This window comes from Staurois parvus, unplaced genomic scaffold, assembly GCF_062004578.1.
Source record: "Staurois parvus isolate SC_StPar_1 unplaced genomic scaffold, SC_StPar_1.0 ptg000988l, whole genome shotgun sequence".
In the NCBI taxonomy this organism is placed as follows: Eukaryota; Metazoa; Chordata; class Amphibia; order Anura; family Ranidae; genus Staurois; species Staurois parvus.
In genome coordinates, this window is record NW_028318784.1 from 4,413,370 (window position 1) to 4,425,798 (window position 12,429).

At 38.0% G+C, this 12,429-nt stretch overlaps 1 protein-coding gene across 1 annotated transcript in view; it reads left to right on the forward strand.

Moving 5' to 3' along the window:
- Positions 1 to 12,429, forward strand: part of TMPRSS15 (transmembrane serine protease 15) — a 450,422-nt gene that overhangs the window by 213,617 nt on the left and 224,376 nt on the right. Inside the window, exons 15-16 of the mRNA XM_089657394.1 lie at positions 1,771 to 1,860; positions 9,433 to 9,558. Coding sequence (XP_089513520.1) covers positions 1,771 to 1,860; positions 9,433 to 9,558 — 216 coding nt within the window. The remainder of the gene's footprint in view (positions 1 to 1,770; positions 1,861 to 9,432; positions 9,559 to 12,429) is intronic.

Below are 12,429 nucleotides of genomic sequence, written 5' to 3' on the forward strand. Positions count from 1 at the left end.
TTTTAACATTAAATCTAGTACACCAATATCCTGTTGTTTACTCTGTTCAGTTATTATATATGGAGGTATGGTTTAATTGATTTTATGGGAGTGTTGATAGTGTTATTTGTCTGTTATTGATTTTATATATATATATATATATATATACATTTTTTTCTATTACTTTCTATCAATCTTTCAAGTATACAATTATTGATAGATACATTGAAGATAAAGGTCTGCATATGCCATACAGGTTATTCATATAAAAACATAAATACAAGTACTAGTGCAAATACAAATACAAGTGCTCATTTTGTAGTGTCCACCCATAATTACAAAGAGTTTGAGAAGGAGAACTCTAACATGCCAATAACAGGAACTGAGGGATTAACATACTACTTTTGCAGATTTATCGCTTATACAACTTATTTCAACATTTCCAGTTTTTATCAAAAGTCGAGCAAGAAGCTGTCCTTGCCTTGCATATTGATAATTGAGGTTAACGTGTACTAGGACTTCCAAGGGGTTAGGAGCAAGCTAATTTCTCCAGTGTCTAGCAGTTTTCAGTTTAGTTGTTATTAGTATGTGAATGACTACAATTTGGTATAATGGTGGGTATTTATCTATGCCAAGATGTAGAATTGCTAGTGCTGGGTCAGAACACTCCAGTAATGTCACCAAGAATACTACATATTTTTTTCAAGTAATTAGTCAAATTTGTACAATTCCAGAAGATATGGAGGATGTTATTGATTGCTTTTATTGTAGGTAGTATGGTATAAAATAAAAATCATATTGTGATAGTGATTTAGCCTGTGAACAATCTTTTTTAGTTAGTTTCTATTGTTACTACTACTTGGCTCAGGGACTTAGAGACTCTCAACTATTCATTTATAATGGCTTTGACAAAGCACTATATTTTCACAGTTGTCGTAGACCCACATTTTGCCTGTTAGTAGCACTACAGATGATGTTTACAACCATTGTTCCTGATTCCATGGGAAATGGAATTGTAGGACATTTTGAATTAAAGATGAACTTCAGAAGGGGACATACCCTGAAAGCTTGTCCTCAAAATTGTATGTTAGTGCAAATAAAAAAAGTATCACGGACAGTACTCAATTGTTTCTGTCGCAAGTGCACTAATACGGCTACAATCATCTCTTTTCTTTCAAAATGGTATATTCCTTCTCAACGCATTTACATTCAGTTGATGGACTCTCAGTTCTGCCTCTTTCTTCAGTGCTGCTGAATAGTTAATTACATTGTAGAAGAGACTAATACTAAGCCAGATTGAGGTACTTACACTAGCTGCATTTAAAAAGAGGACTTTATTAATTAACTATTTAAAGGTTTATTAATGAACAGAGAGCTATAATATTTTGTTCCTTTTTATTATTTTAAATAATACATTTCTTTATTTATTTGCGAATACATAGAGGGAGACTTACTAAAACTGGAGCACTCAGAATCTGGTGCAGTTGTGCATGGTAGCCAATCAGCTTCTAACCTCAGCTTGTTCAGTTATGCATTGACAATAAAACCTGGAAGCTGATTGGTTTCTATGCAGAGCTGCATCAGATTTTGAACACTCCAGTTTTAGTAAGTCTCCCCCATAGTTTTGTTAATTTGTGTATCTTATATCCGCAAGAAGTTCAGTTTTAAGAACATAGGTGTGTCACAAAAAACTATAGTTTGTTTTATACATAAGCACTGTAATGTATAACCATTAGCATAATATAAGTGAACTATAATATATAAATAATACATCTTTTCTGTTTCCCATAGATGATTGTGGCAGCCCTGCTGAATTATGGGGAACCAATGGTACCTTTAGTTCTCCAAAGTACCCTCAAAACTACCCCAACCTTGCTTCATGTAAGTGATATGGTATCTGGTATATTTAACCTTTACATCTACACTCCAAATATAACACATATCTGATTAACCTTAAGGAAAACTACATTAGTCATTTTTTTTTTTAATTAGGCTTTTAGAAGAAATTGTAAAATAAAGTAATTATGTTAGCAATATCTGGATGTGGCACCCCAAGGATGTTAACGAGATAAATAAATCTTAATTATCTTTATGAAATGTTCCCTATTTCTATAATATACTTTACGCCGTCTTTTCATAAGGGCTCACCAGAGCCTTATAAATACATCAAGAGAGGCTTCTGCTGTGTTGAATTAATTATTATACATATCAAAAGAAGAGAAAGCTAGTTTTACAGCCACACACTATGTGAAAGATTTACTATGGATATTTTAGAAAGGTAACGGTAAAAAGGTACGCTTTCTCTGCTTTATGCAGAGAGAGCAAAAGGGGATGTAGGTAATTTTCAATGATGGAACATAATCAGCAAAATAAGGGAAATTCTAATTTTCATTTAGCAGCCTTTAGTGCTTTTTGATATATGCATACGTTTTAATAATATTACATTTTATTTATCATTAAAATATAAATGCCTAGTTCCAGATTTTATTAAAATAATACTACCCAAACCTTTTTAAAATATTAGAAGATAAAAAATAGAATCTCCGGTACTCTTCCCTGAAGACTCTCTGTTCTGAGGTCTGGCGCTGGCCTTTTCCTAGGTTGAAGCCAAGCATTATTCAACACATTACTTGAAGGTTTCTAAGGATGTGCCTCCAAGGGTGTATTATAAAGCCACCCTGGGCACATAGGAGAATGTTGAAGAGCATTGCACCGTATCATTATGTGGTGCTGTTCTTAAAAATACTCAGAACTCAACCACTGCCAGGGGAGGTGGATCCCATGCACCATGTGACCATGCTACAAATACCTACTAAAAAGGTATGTATAAAGAGTTTAAAAAATATATAAATTCCAAGGGGTGGGGCTCTAGGACAAAATTGTGCTTTAAATATAAACTTAGTCTGACCATGTGATGCTACAGGGTTCTATTTGTTCCATGCTTTCTGCCTGAATACACAGGACATATGCCAAAAAATCCCTACACTAGCAGTCTGTCCTCAGTCTTCCAGGCTGAATAACAATGGTTGTTATGCAACTCAGAACACAGATAGCCAAACTGTCTGGATTATGTTCCTTTATGGCTTTTGATGCTATATAATCATTGATGAAGCCCACAAAATGACAAACGCATCTGAGGAGTTCTCTACAGGTGGAGAACAGGAGCTGAAGTCATCTTTTACCCATCTTATTAATTTTATGCAACAGGGAGTCAGTGTCTGTATGCAGACAGTCACTATTTTGTTGAAGTCTGCATGAAGACAGAGGACATGTTGTGGAAAGAAAGATTATTATAGGAGACAGCTCTGGATTGAAGGTGAGAATTGAAGCTTGAGTTTCTTCCTATGGAGGAACATTTAAAAAACCCACACATTTGGGCTTTAAATACTTTTATGTAAATACCATAAAATGTATATAGATTGTATTTTCTGTATTGGAAACATTAAATAATTACATAATTAAAGTCTAAATCACAAGGTTGGATCTTGCAGAAAGAGAAGTTAAGGAAATTGAAATACCTTACCAAACTCTCTAAGTAATAAAAATATTGAAAAATATATTTCGGTACAGCAGCTGCCTACTGAATCACAAATCACATAATTACAAAACATTTTCTAGACCAGCATAAGAAAAGATACTTTGGGAAAGCTAATTAAATCATATCCATGGCATTCGGATTCTACCAAAAAGCTTTATATTTTGGCCCAGGAATGCCATTAAGCATTCCATCAGTGTGAACTAATTTACTCTTAAGTCTAATGAATTTCCTGGATGAAATAACTTGTTGTCTTCAGGTTGCAGAAATACAGCTTGGTGCTGCCATTAATAAAAGCATTAATAGACAGTTTTTTAAAACTCTGTTTTCTATTGGCAAATGTTTCCTGAAGGTTTAGCTAGTAATAAAAGAACATAGCTTAGCTGCTAACATCAATTATCTTTTCAGCAGAGCTGACAGGCCTTCAGTGGCAGGATTCTATAGAACGGTTTGACAGTACAGAAAGTGTCTTGACGTTGAATAAGCCTCCCAAAAAAATTGTACATAGTGCTCCAACTTTGTAGATACATTTGATATCATTGTGACCAAATTGTAAAGCAGAACAGTTAAAAAATTAACATTTTATTATTTATGTGTAAGGTTTATATATAAATATAAAAAACATCAAAAACTGCTAGGTAAAGTACAGCCCTGGCCTCTATTATACAACTTGGAACGCCAACTGAAATCCAAGTTTCCTTGCCTAACATTAATACTTGATCTCACAAATTCACCTTTGCCTGAATGGGCACAAATTCCCATGGAGACACTCAAAAATCTTGGAAAGTTGAGGATGTTATAGCCGCAAAAGGCAGGGGGAGAACTCCAAGTTATCTCTCATTGTTTCAGAGTGGGAGGTCCAAAGAGTTTATATAGGTAAGAGAGTCAACTATCCAAAAAAGTCTGACCATATAGAGTATATCAAGAATGTGTGAACTATAACTTTACATTTACATACAGTGGCAGTAAACTCTGTCAACAAACTGTAAAAAAATAGCCCCCCTGCAGTGTTATGCCAAAATCTGCTAAGATGCACTGTATAACAGCACATTATGAAAAACTTACCTGTCAAGCAGAGTCCTCCAGTGCTGTCTCTGCTCAGGGTGCTACCATCTTTGCCTGGTCATCCATCCGAGTTCATGCTGTCTGGCCATTTGAATGGCCGGGCCACGATATATCACTTCCTAGCATATGCAGGAGAATCACATTCAAGACACGGTGCTCTCTGCATTCTCAGCATGCTCTGTATGCCTTCAATGCAGAGATCACTTTGCACACACAGTGATGCGATCAGATTCAGTCAGTGTGAATAGCTCCTAAATCATGCAAATTTAGCAGATATTCACTATACCTACAGGTACGCTTTATTATAATCTTATCTTTAGTACAAGTGAAACATAAATGTTTGATACCACTTCAATAGTTATGTTTAAGGTTTCCTTGTACAATATATTAATATATGAAATATCAGAAACTGCTAGATAAAATACTACCTAGACTGAGGAGCTTGGAATTTCCTATTACAAATTACTATTAATTTATTTCTTGTCAGTGCACTTTAGGTATCAACTGGTTAATTAACTTTTATAGCAACAGGCAATGAAACAAGTAACAAGAAGGAATTGTGTTTAGGCTTATTAAACCTTTAGATTAGCGCTGTAGGTGATTGTTTATTTATGTATTAATTATTTATTTGGGTGTGTCTTTAACCACTTGCCCTCCAGAGGATTAACCCCCCTTCCTGACCAGGCCATTTTTTGGGCTACGGCACAGAGTTACTTTAACTGACAATTGCGCACAATTGCGCAGTGATGCAACCTTGCACCCAAATGAAATTTACATCCTTTTTTTCCCCACGAATAGAGCTTAATTTTGTTGGCATTTGATCACCTGTGCGTTTTTTATTTTTTGCGCTATGAAAAAAGGGACTAACAATTTTGAGAAAAACACAATATTTTTTACTTTGTGCTAATAAACATGTCGATTAAAAATTTAAAAAATCAAATTTCATCATACATTTATGCCAAAATGTATTCTGCTACATGTCTTTGCTAAACAGAAATCCCAATACATGTAAATTAATTGGAATATAAACAGAGATCCTCCTGCGCAAAAGGGAAATAGCCCTACTGTAAGCTGCCAACACTTAATCTGTTACCCAAACAGTGAAAATATCAAAATTACATAAATAGTGCAGCGCTCAAAACTAACTAACTTAGGCCCAGAGGAAGTCACGAGTAACAGTGACGTAACGCGTAGGCACGCTAGCACGCCAAACTTCCGGTACGCGGTGACGCACTTCCGGCGCCAACCGCCATCTTGGTATACCCAGGAAGTCCTTCTGATTACATGCAGCACACCCACATGTCGAGTCAAGAGGAATATGAAAATATGTGAGTGGCTATATGTCTTTTAAACACTGTCATTAAAGTGTTTTTTGGCTCTAAAATACTGCACTTAGAGGATCTCTTTCTTTCTTGCTCACTGGATGGTGAGTAATCATCCTATAGAAGCTTCTGAGTGGGGGTAATCGAAATACCCTCAAAGTGATCCAGGACGGCAGGAGAAGTGCTGATCTCCAGGGGATAAGGATCCAGAGAGATCCTGAATGCTGTGTGGCCCTTAGGGGTCGATGTAAGGAGGTGAGGAGGCAATCTAGCCGTAGGAGGGGAAGAGTTGCACTGCTGTGGAATAAGGACACATTTGTTTTGCACAAATTTTTTTGCATTTTTTGCACTTTTATGCACTTTGCATGTGTTTGCCACTAGTATTTATGGACAATTTTGTTTGTGTTTGATTTTTTGAGGATAAATCTAATTAAGTGTGGTTACATCACCACACTTGGAGCACTTTTTAAATTATTTAAAATTATTTTCCAGTGAGGACTTTTTTATATGCGTTTTCATACGTTGTTTATATGCGTTTTACATATATTTGTGTGATTATGTGGGCACCTTAGATCATCATTAAGTGGCACTTATAATTGAGGTCATTTCACTATATGTGTGTCACCATTGTATGTGAGCACAGTTATTTGTGTATATAAGTTAGTTTTGAGCGCTGCACTATTTATGTAATTTTGATGTAAATTAATTGGTTTACATGAAAGTTATAGCGTTTAGAAATGGCGGTATATATACTGGGCTTTTTTGGAATTTTTTATCTTTACTTGTAATGGCGGTGATCAGCGACTTATAGCGGGACTGCAGTGAACATTCTGACACTGAGGGGAACTGACTTGGTGTCACTGACATCCCCAGTGACACCATTACAGTGATCAGTGTTAATAAAAAGCACTGACACTGTACTAATGGCACTGGGCAGGAAGGGGTTAACATATGGGGCAATCAAAGTGTTAACTGTGTGCTGAGTGCTGTTTTACTATATGGGCTGTGTTGGTGCTTCCCTGTAAACTTACTGCTTTGTATGGCTTTGCTATGCACAGCCATGCAATCAGTGCGGAGGAGCTGACAGGGGAGAAAACTGTTTTGTTTACAAACGGTTCTCCCCTCCCTGTCGGAGATGCTCAGCAATCACTGGTGGCTGGAAACCAGTGATTGACAGCCGAGGCTGTGAATAACGGCGTGGGTAGGGCGCGCTCAGCTCGCTAGCGCCCTCTACCAGGAAATGTAAAATCACACATATATATACGTGATTTTGCACACTGCTGCCACCCTATAGCGGTATTTCTGCTATGGGGTGGCGCTAAAGCAGTTAATCTGCTGTACAACTCACAACACAGGCAATTCACAGCATATAAGTGAAAAAATTAGCCTAATGCTTGGGTGGCTTTCTTGCCTCACACTAGCCACCAGCATGCTGTAATTAGTAAATACTAGATTAGCATTTTATATTTACCTAATTTAAAAAGAAGTAAATCATAAAGAAACTATAACAAACAGAGATGCAAAAATATATACTACAAGGCATCTCACAATATTGAGTTGCTAAAAACTATCTCATTGAAATATTATTGCAGTGAATGATTCATCAACAGCGACCCTACTTAATGTGAGAACATTACAGGAAGGACTTGATAAAATAGGGGAATGGACACATAGGGTTAAATATTGAAAGTTGCAGAGTTATATATTTTGGTATTAAAATAAATTGCATACAAAATATTCATTTGGAAGGGTTATGCTGGGGAATCAGCGATGGAAAAAAACTTGTGGATCCTAAGTGACCTCAGTCTTAGAAATAACCTACAATGCCAGGTTGCAGCTAATAAAGCAGGAAGAATACTTTTGTGCATTAAAGAAGGCATTTATTCAAGGGATAAATAATTTTTTTTACCTCTTTACAAAACACTGGTTTAGCCTCATCTTGAGTAAGCAGTGCAGTTTTAGTCACCAATCAACAGGAAGGGTGTCCTTGAATTAGAAACAGTTCAGTGCATGGGGAACAATATTAAAGCAGAGTTCCATTCACCCTCAAAAAAAAAAAGTCAGCAGCTACAAAAACTGTAGCTGCTGACTTTTAAAAAACAGCCACTTACCTGTCCCTCCGTCCCACGGTGTGTCCTCTGCAGCCCGTTTCACCGGCCGTCCTGTATTCCAGGAGGCCGGCATCTTCAGTGTGGGCACCCGGCTGTGACAACTTGCGGCTTCACAGCCGGGTACCCACTGCACATGTGCGAGTAGTGCTGCGCTTCATGAATGGTCCTGTAGTCTTCTGGGACCTGTCATGTGTCCCAAAAGACTACAGGGATGGAAGGAGGGAGGACACCTTCTGCTTCTGATCGCCTAGGCGTTCGGACTGGAAGTGGGAGTGGGTGCCTGTCAAATTCGGGTACCCGCTCCCCCCCATCCCCCAAAGGTGCCAATCCTTAATGGGAAGCAGGGGAGCAGTCCTTAAAGCGGAACTTTCCCTTTTGGGTGGAGCTTTGCTTTAATAAGGGAACTGGAGGACCTTAGCTATGAGGAATGACTAAGCAATTTACACTTGTTCACCTTAGTTGGAAGGTGGCAAGATTGTTATCTACAAATTTATCAATGGTGACAGTGACAGTAATACCAGATATAGATGGTTCAAATTGAACCATGTATGGGCAGTCTGAATGTACCCAAGTTGATCAATTGGCCAACTTGAGTACAACCAGCCTGTCAGATTTTACATGCGATTATTGCTAGCAGCTTGGAGAATGCAATGGCTCCAGGAGAGGGATTCCCCCACCAACACTGACTGTTGTTGCAGGAAAGAAAATCACTCCATCTATGGCTGGCTTTACAAGCTGTTTAATCTAAGGTCTTTGACCCATACTCAAGTCTACAGTTTGAGATTCAGGAAAAAGAGTTTTAATCTGAGATTGTGTAGAGCAGAAAAAATGTGGAAATCTCTTCCTCAATAGTATCAGCAAGCAGTATTGACAAATTCAAAAAAACCTATTGACTTCTTCCTCAATGATCATAATGTACAGGGATATGTGTTTTCTTAAAAGACTCAAGCTGACACACAATCAAACACACGAACGCACACACATAGGTTGGATATAATATACTAAAAATCTTTTTCCAACCTTATAAACCATGTAGCTATGTAAAAAGTATTAAATGTATAAAATGTATTGGTTGGCATAGTAGACTGCAGTACTGGGTGGAGGCTAAGTTCAGAGTGTCAACAGGCTACTGTAAAGGTTCGCATTTTAATTTAATTTTTCAGTATACAGTATGTACAATTCATAAGAAACTTCTAAATACTCTACAAGCAGCTCATCAGCCAAATGCCAGTAGAGTGCCTTTGTATCAGTTTTTTCTTCCACCAAAACCAGACAATCCTAATAAAGTTAAAATTTTTTAAGTAATTGCTTTACTATAAACAATGGCAATGCAATTTTATCAATTTTATAATTTTTTTTTCTTGCTTGCATTCTCCTCTTTCCTTCAAACTTTGATGTTTTTTTTCTTCCCTTACTCTAGGTATATGGTATTTGAACGCGGCTGCGGGAGAAAATATCCAGCTGCATTTTGAAGTGTTTGATCTGGAGAACGTATATGATGTTGTTGAAGTTCGAGATGGCAAAGGATCAGAATCATTGTTGCTGGGCAAGTATCCATTCTGCTTTAAGATGAAGTTTTCAGAAGTTTTCTTGTGTACAGTACATTTTGTGTGAGTGTCATAAATTATTGCAAGGTAGCAGTTAGCTGCTCGATCTCATGCTGTCACTGAGGAAGAACTGAGACAAACCACCAGACGCCCAAGTGTAGGTTTTGCGGCTGAACTTCAACTCATAAAAAGCAGGTCACAAAGTTCACAGCTCTTCTGATGCGCTAGTTACTCAGAAGAGGCATGCTGGCAAATTATCATGCAGAAGATGTGAGAGTTCCCAATAACCTAACAGAAGGGTGCTGCATTGCACGTTAACACTGCAAAAAATACCACCAGAGAATGAACTATGTACTGTATGTGATTATTTGATTTTTTTTTACACAAAGAGAATAGAATTGAATGGACTTTGCAGGCGTGAGAAAAAAATATTACTTTCTTGTTAAAATATATTATTATTCTTATTTCATCAGTAGTAGTACTACTAATAGTAATAGTTTTAGTAGTAGTAGTAGTAGTAGTAGTAGTAGTAGTAGTAGTAGTAGTAGTAGTATTCTACCTCCTTCTTTGAAGAGAATCTAAACCCAAGAACAAAAATTCAGCATACTGCTACTTACCATTCCTGGTGTGATTGCTGCATTAGTTACAAAAAAATAAGCTAAGGAATAGCTCACTAATATAGTTATACATATTTAATAAATAAGCCTAAAGGCAGAGTATTTCATTACAATATTGCTTTCAGTAAATAGATTATATAGTCAAAATAACATTCAGCTATTGACACATAGGGGTTGGTTTAATAAACTGTTTACTTTGCAAGAGAAGTTGCAAAGAGAATTATCCCTACAGCTTAGTGAAGAAAGTAAAATTTAAAGTGTTTGAAAAGGTAAATGTAAAAATATTTAACATAGTTCAATGTGATTTCTCATATCTGTATTACACTTCTGGATGTCGATTGCTGTAATTTACCTGATTGATGCTGCCAGTGTTGCGCTCTCTACAAGAAAATGGACCATGGTAGCATGGCAGCCGATCTATGCTGCCATGGTCAGTTTATGTCTTTTGTCATCCCACTGAAGATATAGACGTGCTGTGCTAAAGCAAAGCATATATGTATTGTCAAGCGTCTGCAGTAGTGAGCCCTTGTAGATTGCCAGCTCGGGGTCCTCCAGGATGTGAAGTCTAAGCCCCAGCCTGCTTCTTCACCAGAGCACCTGATTGTGGGGATGGACTTTCAGCAATATGGAACCAGGTCATGCCCCTCAGCTGAGGATACAGAGATTATTAGTGTGTACAGAGTACAATCAGCAGGAGACAAAAGGAAATCCGGGAGACAAGCTGAGGTCAGGACGGGCAGCACACAAGCACAGTTGGTAAATGAAGCCGGGGTCGGTACACGGGTAGTCAGGCACAGGGAACACAAGTAACAAGCCAATAGGAACTCAGAGAACTGTGAAGTTGCTCAGGCAATGTGGCCTACAATGAGCATGTCTTATATAGGCAAGAAAACTATTATGCGGGCCAGGAAGTAATAGAAAGGAAGGAAATAAAAACCCACAGAATAGCAGGTGACACCCAAAGGAGTGTACAGCTAACCACACATGTGAAAGGAATCAAGGTAGGAAAAGCACTGCAGCAAGGAGGTATGAAGACACAAGCAGGAAACTGCAGGCTAGCTTGTGACATGTATCTTCTGTAGTCTGTGGAAAGCCACACTGCCTCCCATTCCTCCTTGCATGCCCCTCTAGCCATTCCTCCACTCCTCTTTGCTGCCGGGTCTGATTGCTTTACATTGCCATGGAAATGCAGAAGCTCAGCGACAACATAATTTCCTGTTCCAACGTACATGCCCCAATACTGGACTTGCTCATTGGTGGGTCCATGCATTGATATGGAAAGCAGAGTGATCACGTCACCTGCACTTCTCAAGAAGGAAAGTACTGTAAAGGCAAGTTTGTTTAAAAAACAAACATCACAGCCAACACAGGCTTAATTGAAACAAGGCTTGATAGAAACATTATTTTGTTATTAGCAAGGTTCACAACTACTTTACCATCGCAAAGAAGTACATGAGGACAGATGGGCAGATTACCCTGAAACAGGTCTCAGAGTTGAACATTTCAGAGTGGAACCCCTTCTTCAGATAAAAAAAAGTTTAGACCTATTCCTTCAATAGTAATTTAAGGTAAACAATCTAATATTGTTTTTCAGACAATCAACTGTAGGTACCAGAATTCTCCAGGACAAAAATCCATCTGGATTCTTATGGATTTTTATGGCATTGTTCTATGCAATTACCGGCTCCAATTTTTTCTCACTTCTTCTTTTCCTTTTGCTATGTTTTTTCCTTGCAACAGTTGGTATTTTTTTTAAAGAAATACACTGTATTCAAAGCCAGTGTCAGGTTTCAGTAGTAGTGAACCCTTGTAGATTGCCAACTTGGGGTTCTCCAGCTTTCTTCTTCACCAGGTCCCTTGATGGTGGGGATGGATTTGCAGCAAGTTGGAACTAGGTCACAGCTCCCAGGTACATCCAGTTGAGGATGTGGAGACCCACACATATACCGAGTACAAATAGCAAAAGACAGAATTAAAATCAGGAAAAAATCCAAGGCCAGGATGGGGGCAGCAGGCAAGCACAGATGGTAGGTGAAGCCAGGGTCAGTACATGGGAAGTCAGACACTGAGTACACATAATAGTAGGCAAACAGGAGCTCAGATAACTGGGAAGTTGCTCAGGCAATGCAGGTTGCAGTGAGCATGTCTGATATAGGCAAGCAAACTGGGAGGTAGGCCAGAAAGTGTTGAAAAGGAAATGAAATATAATCCCACAGAAAAGCAGTCAATGTTCATAGGTGAGTACAGAAGGTC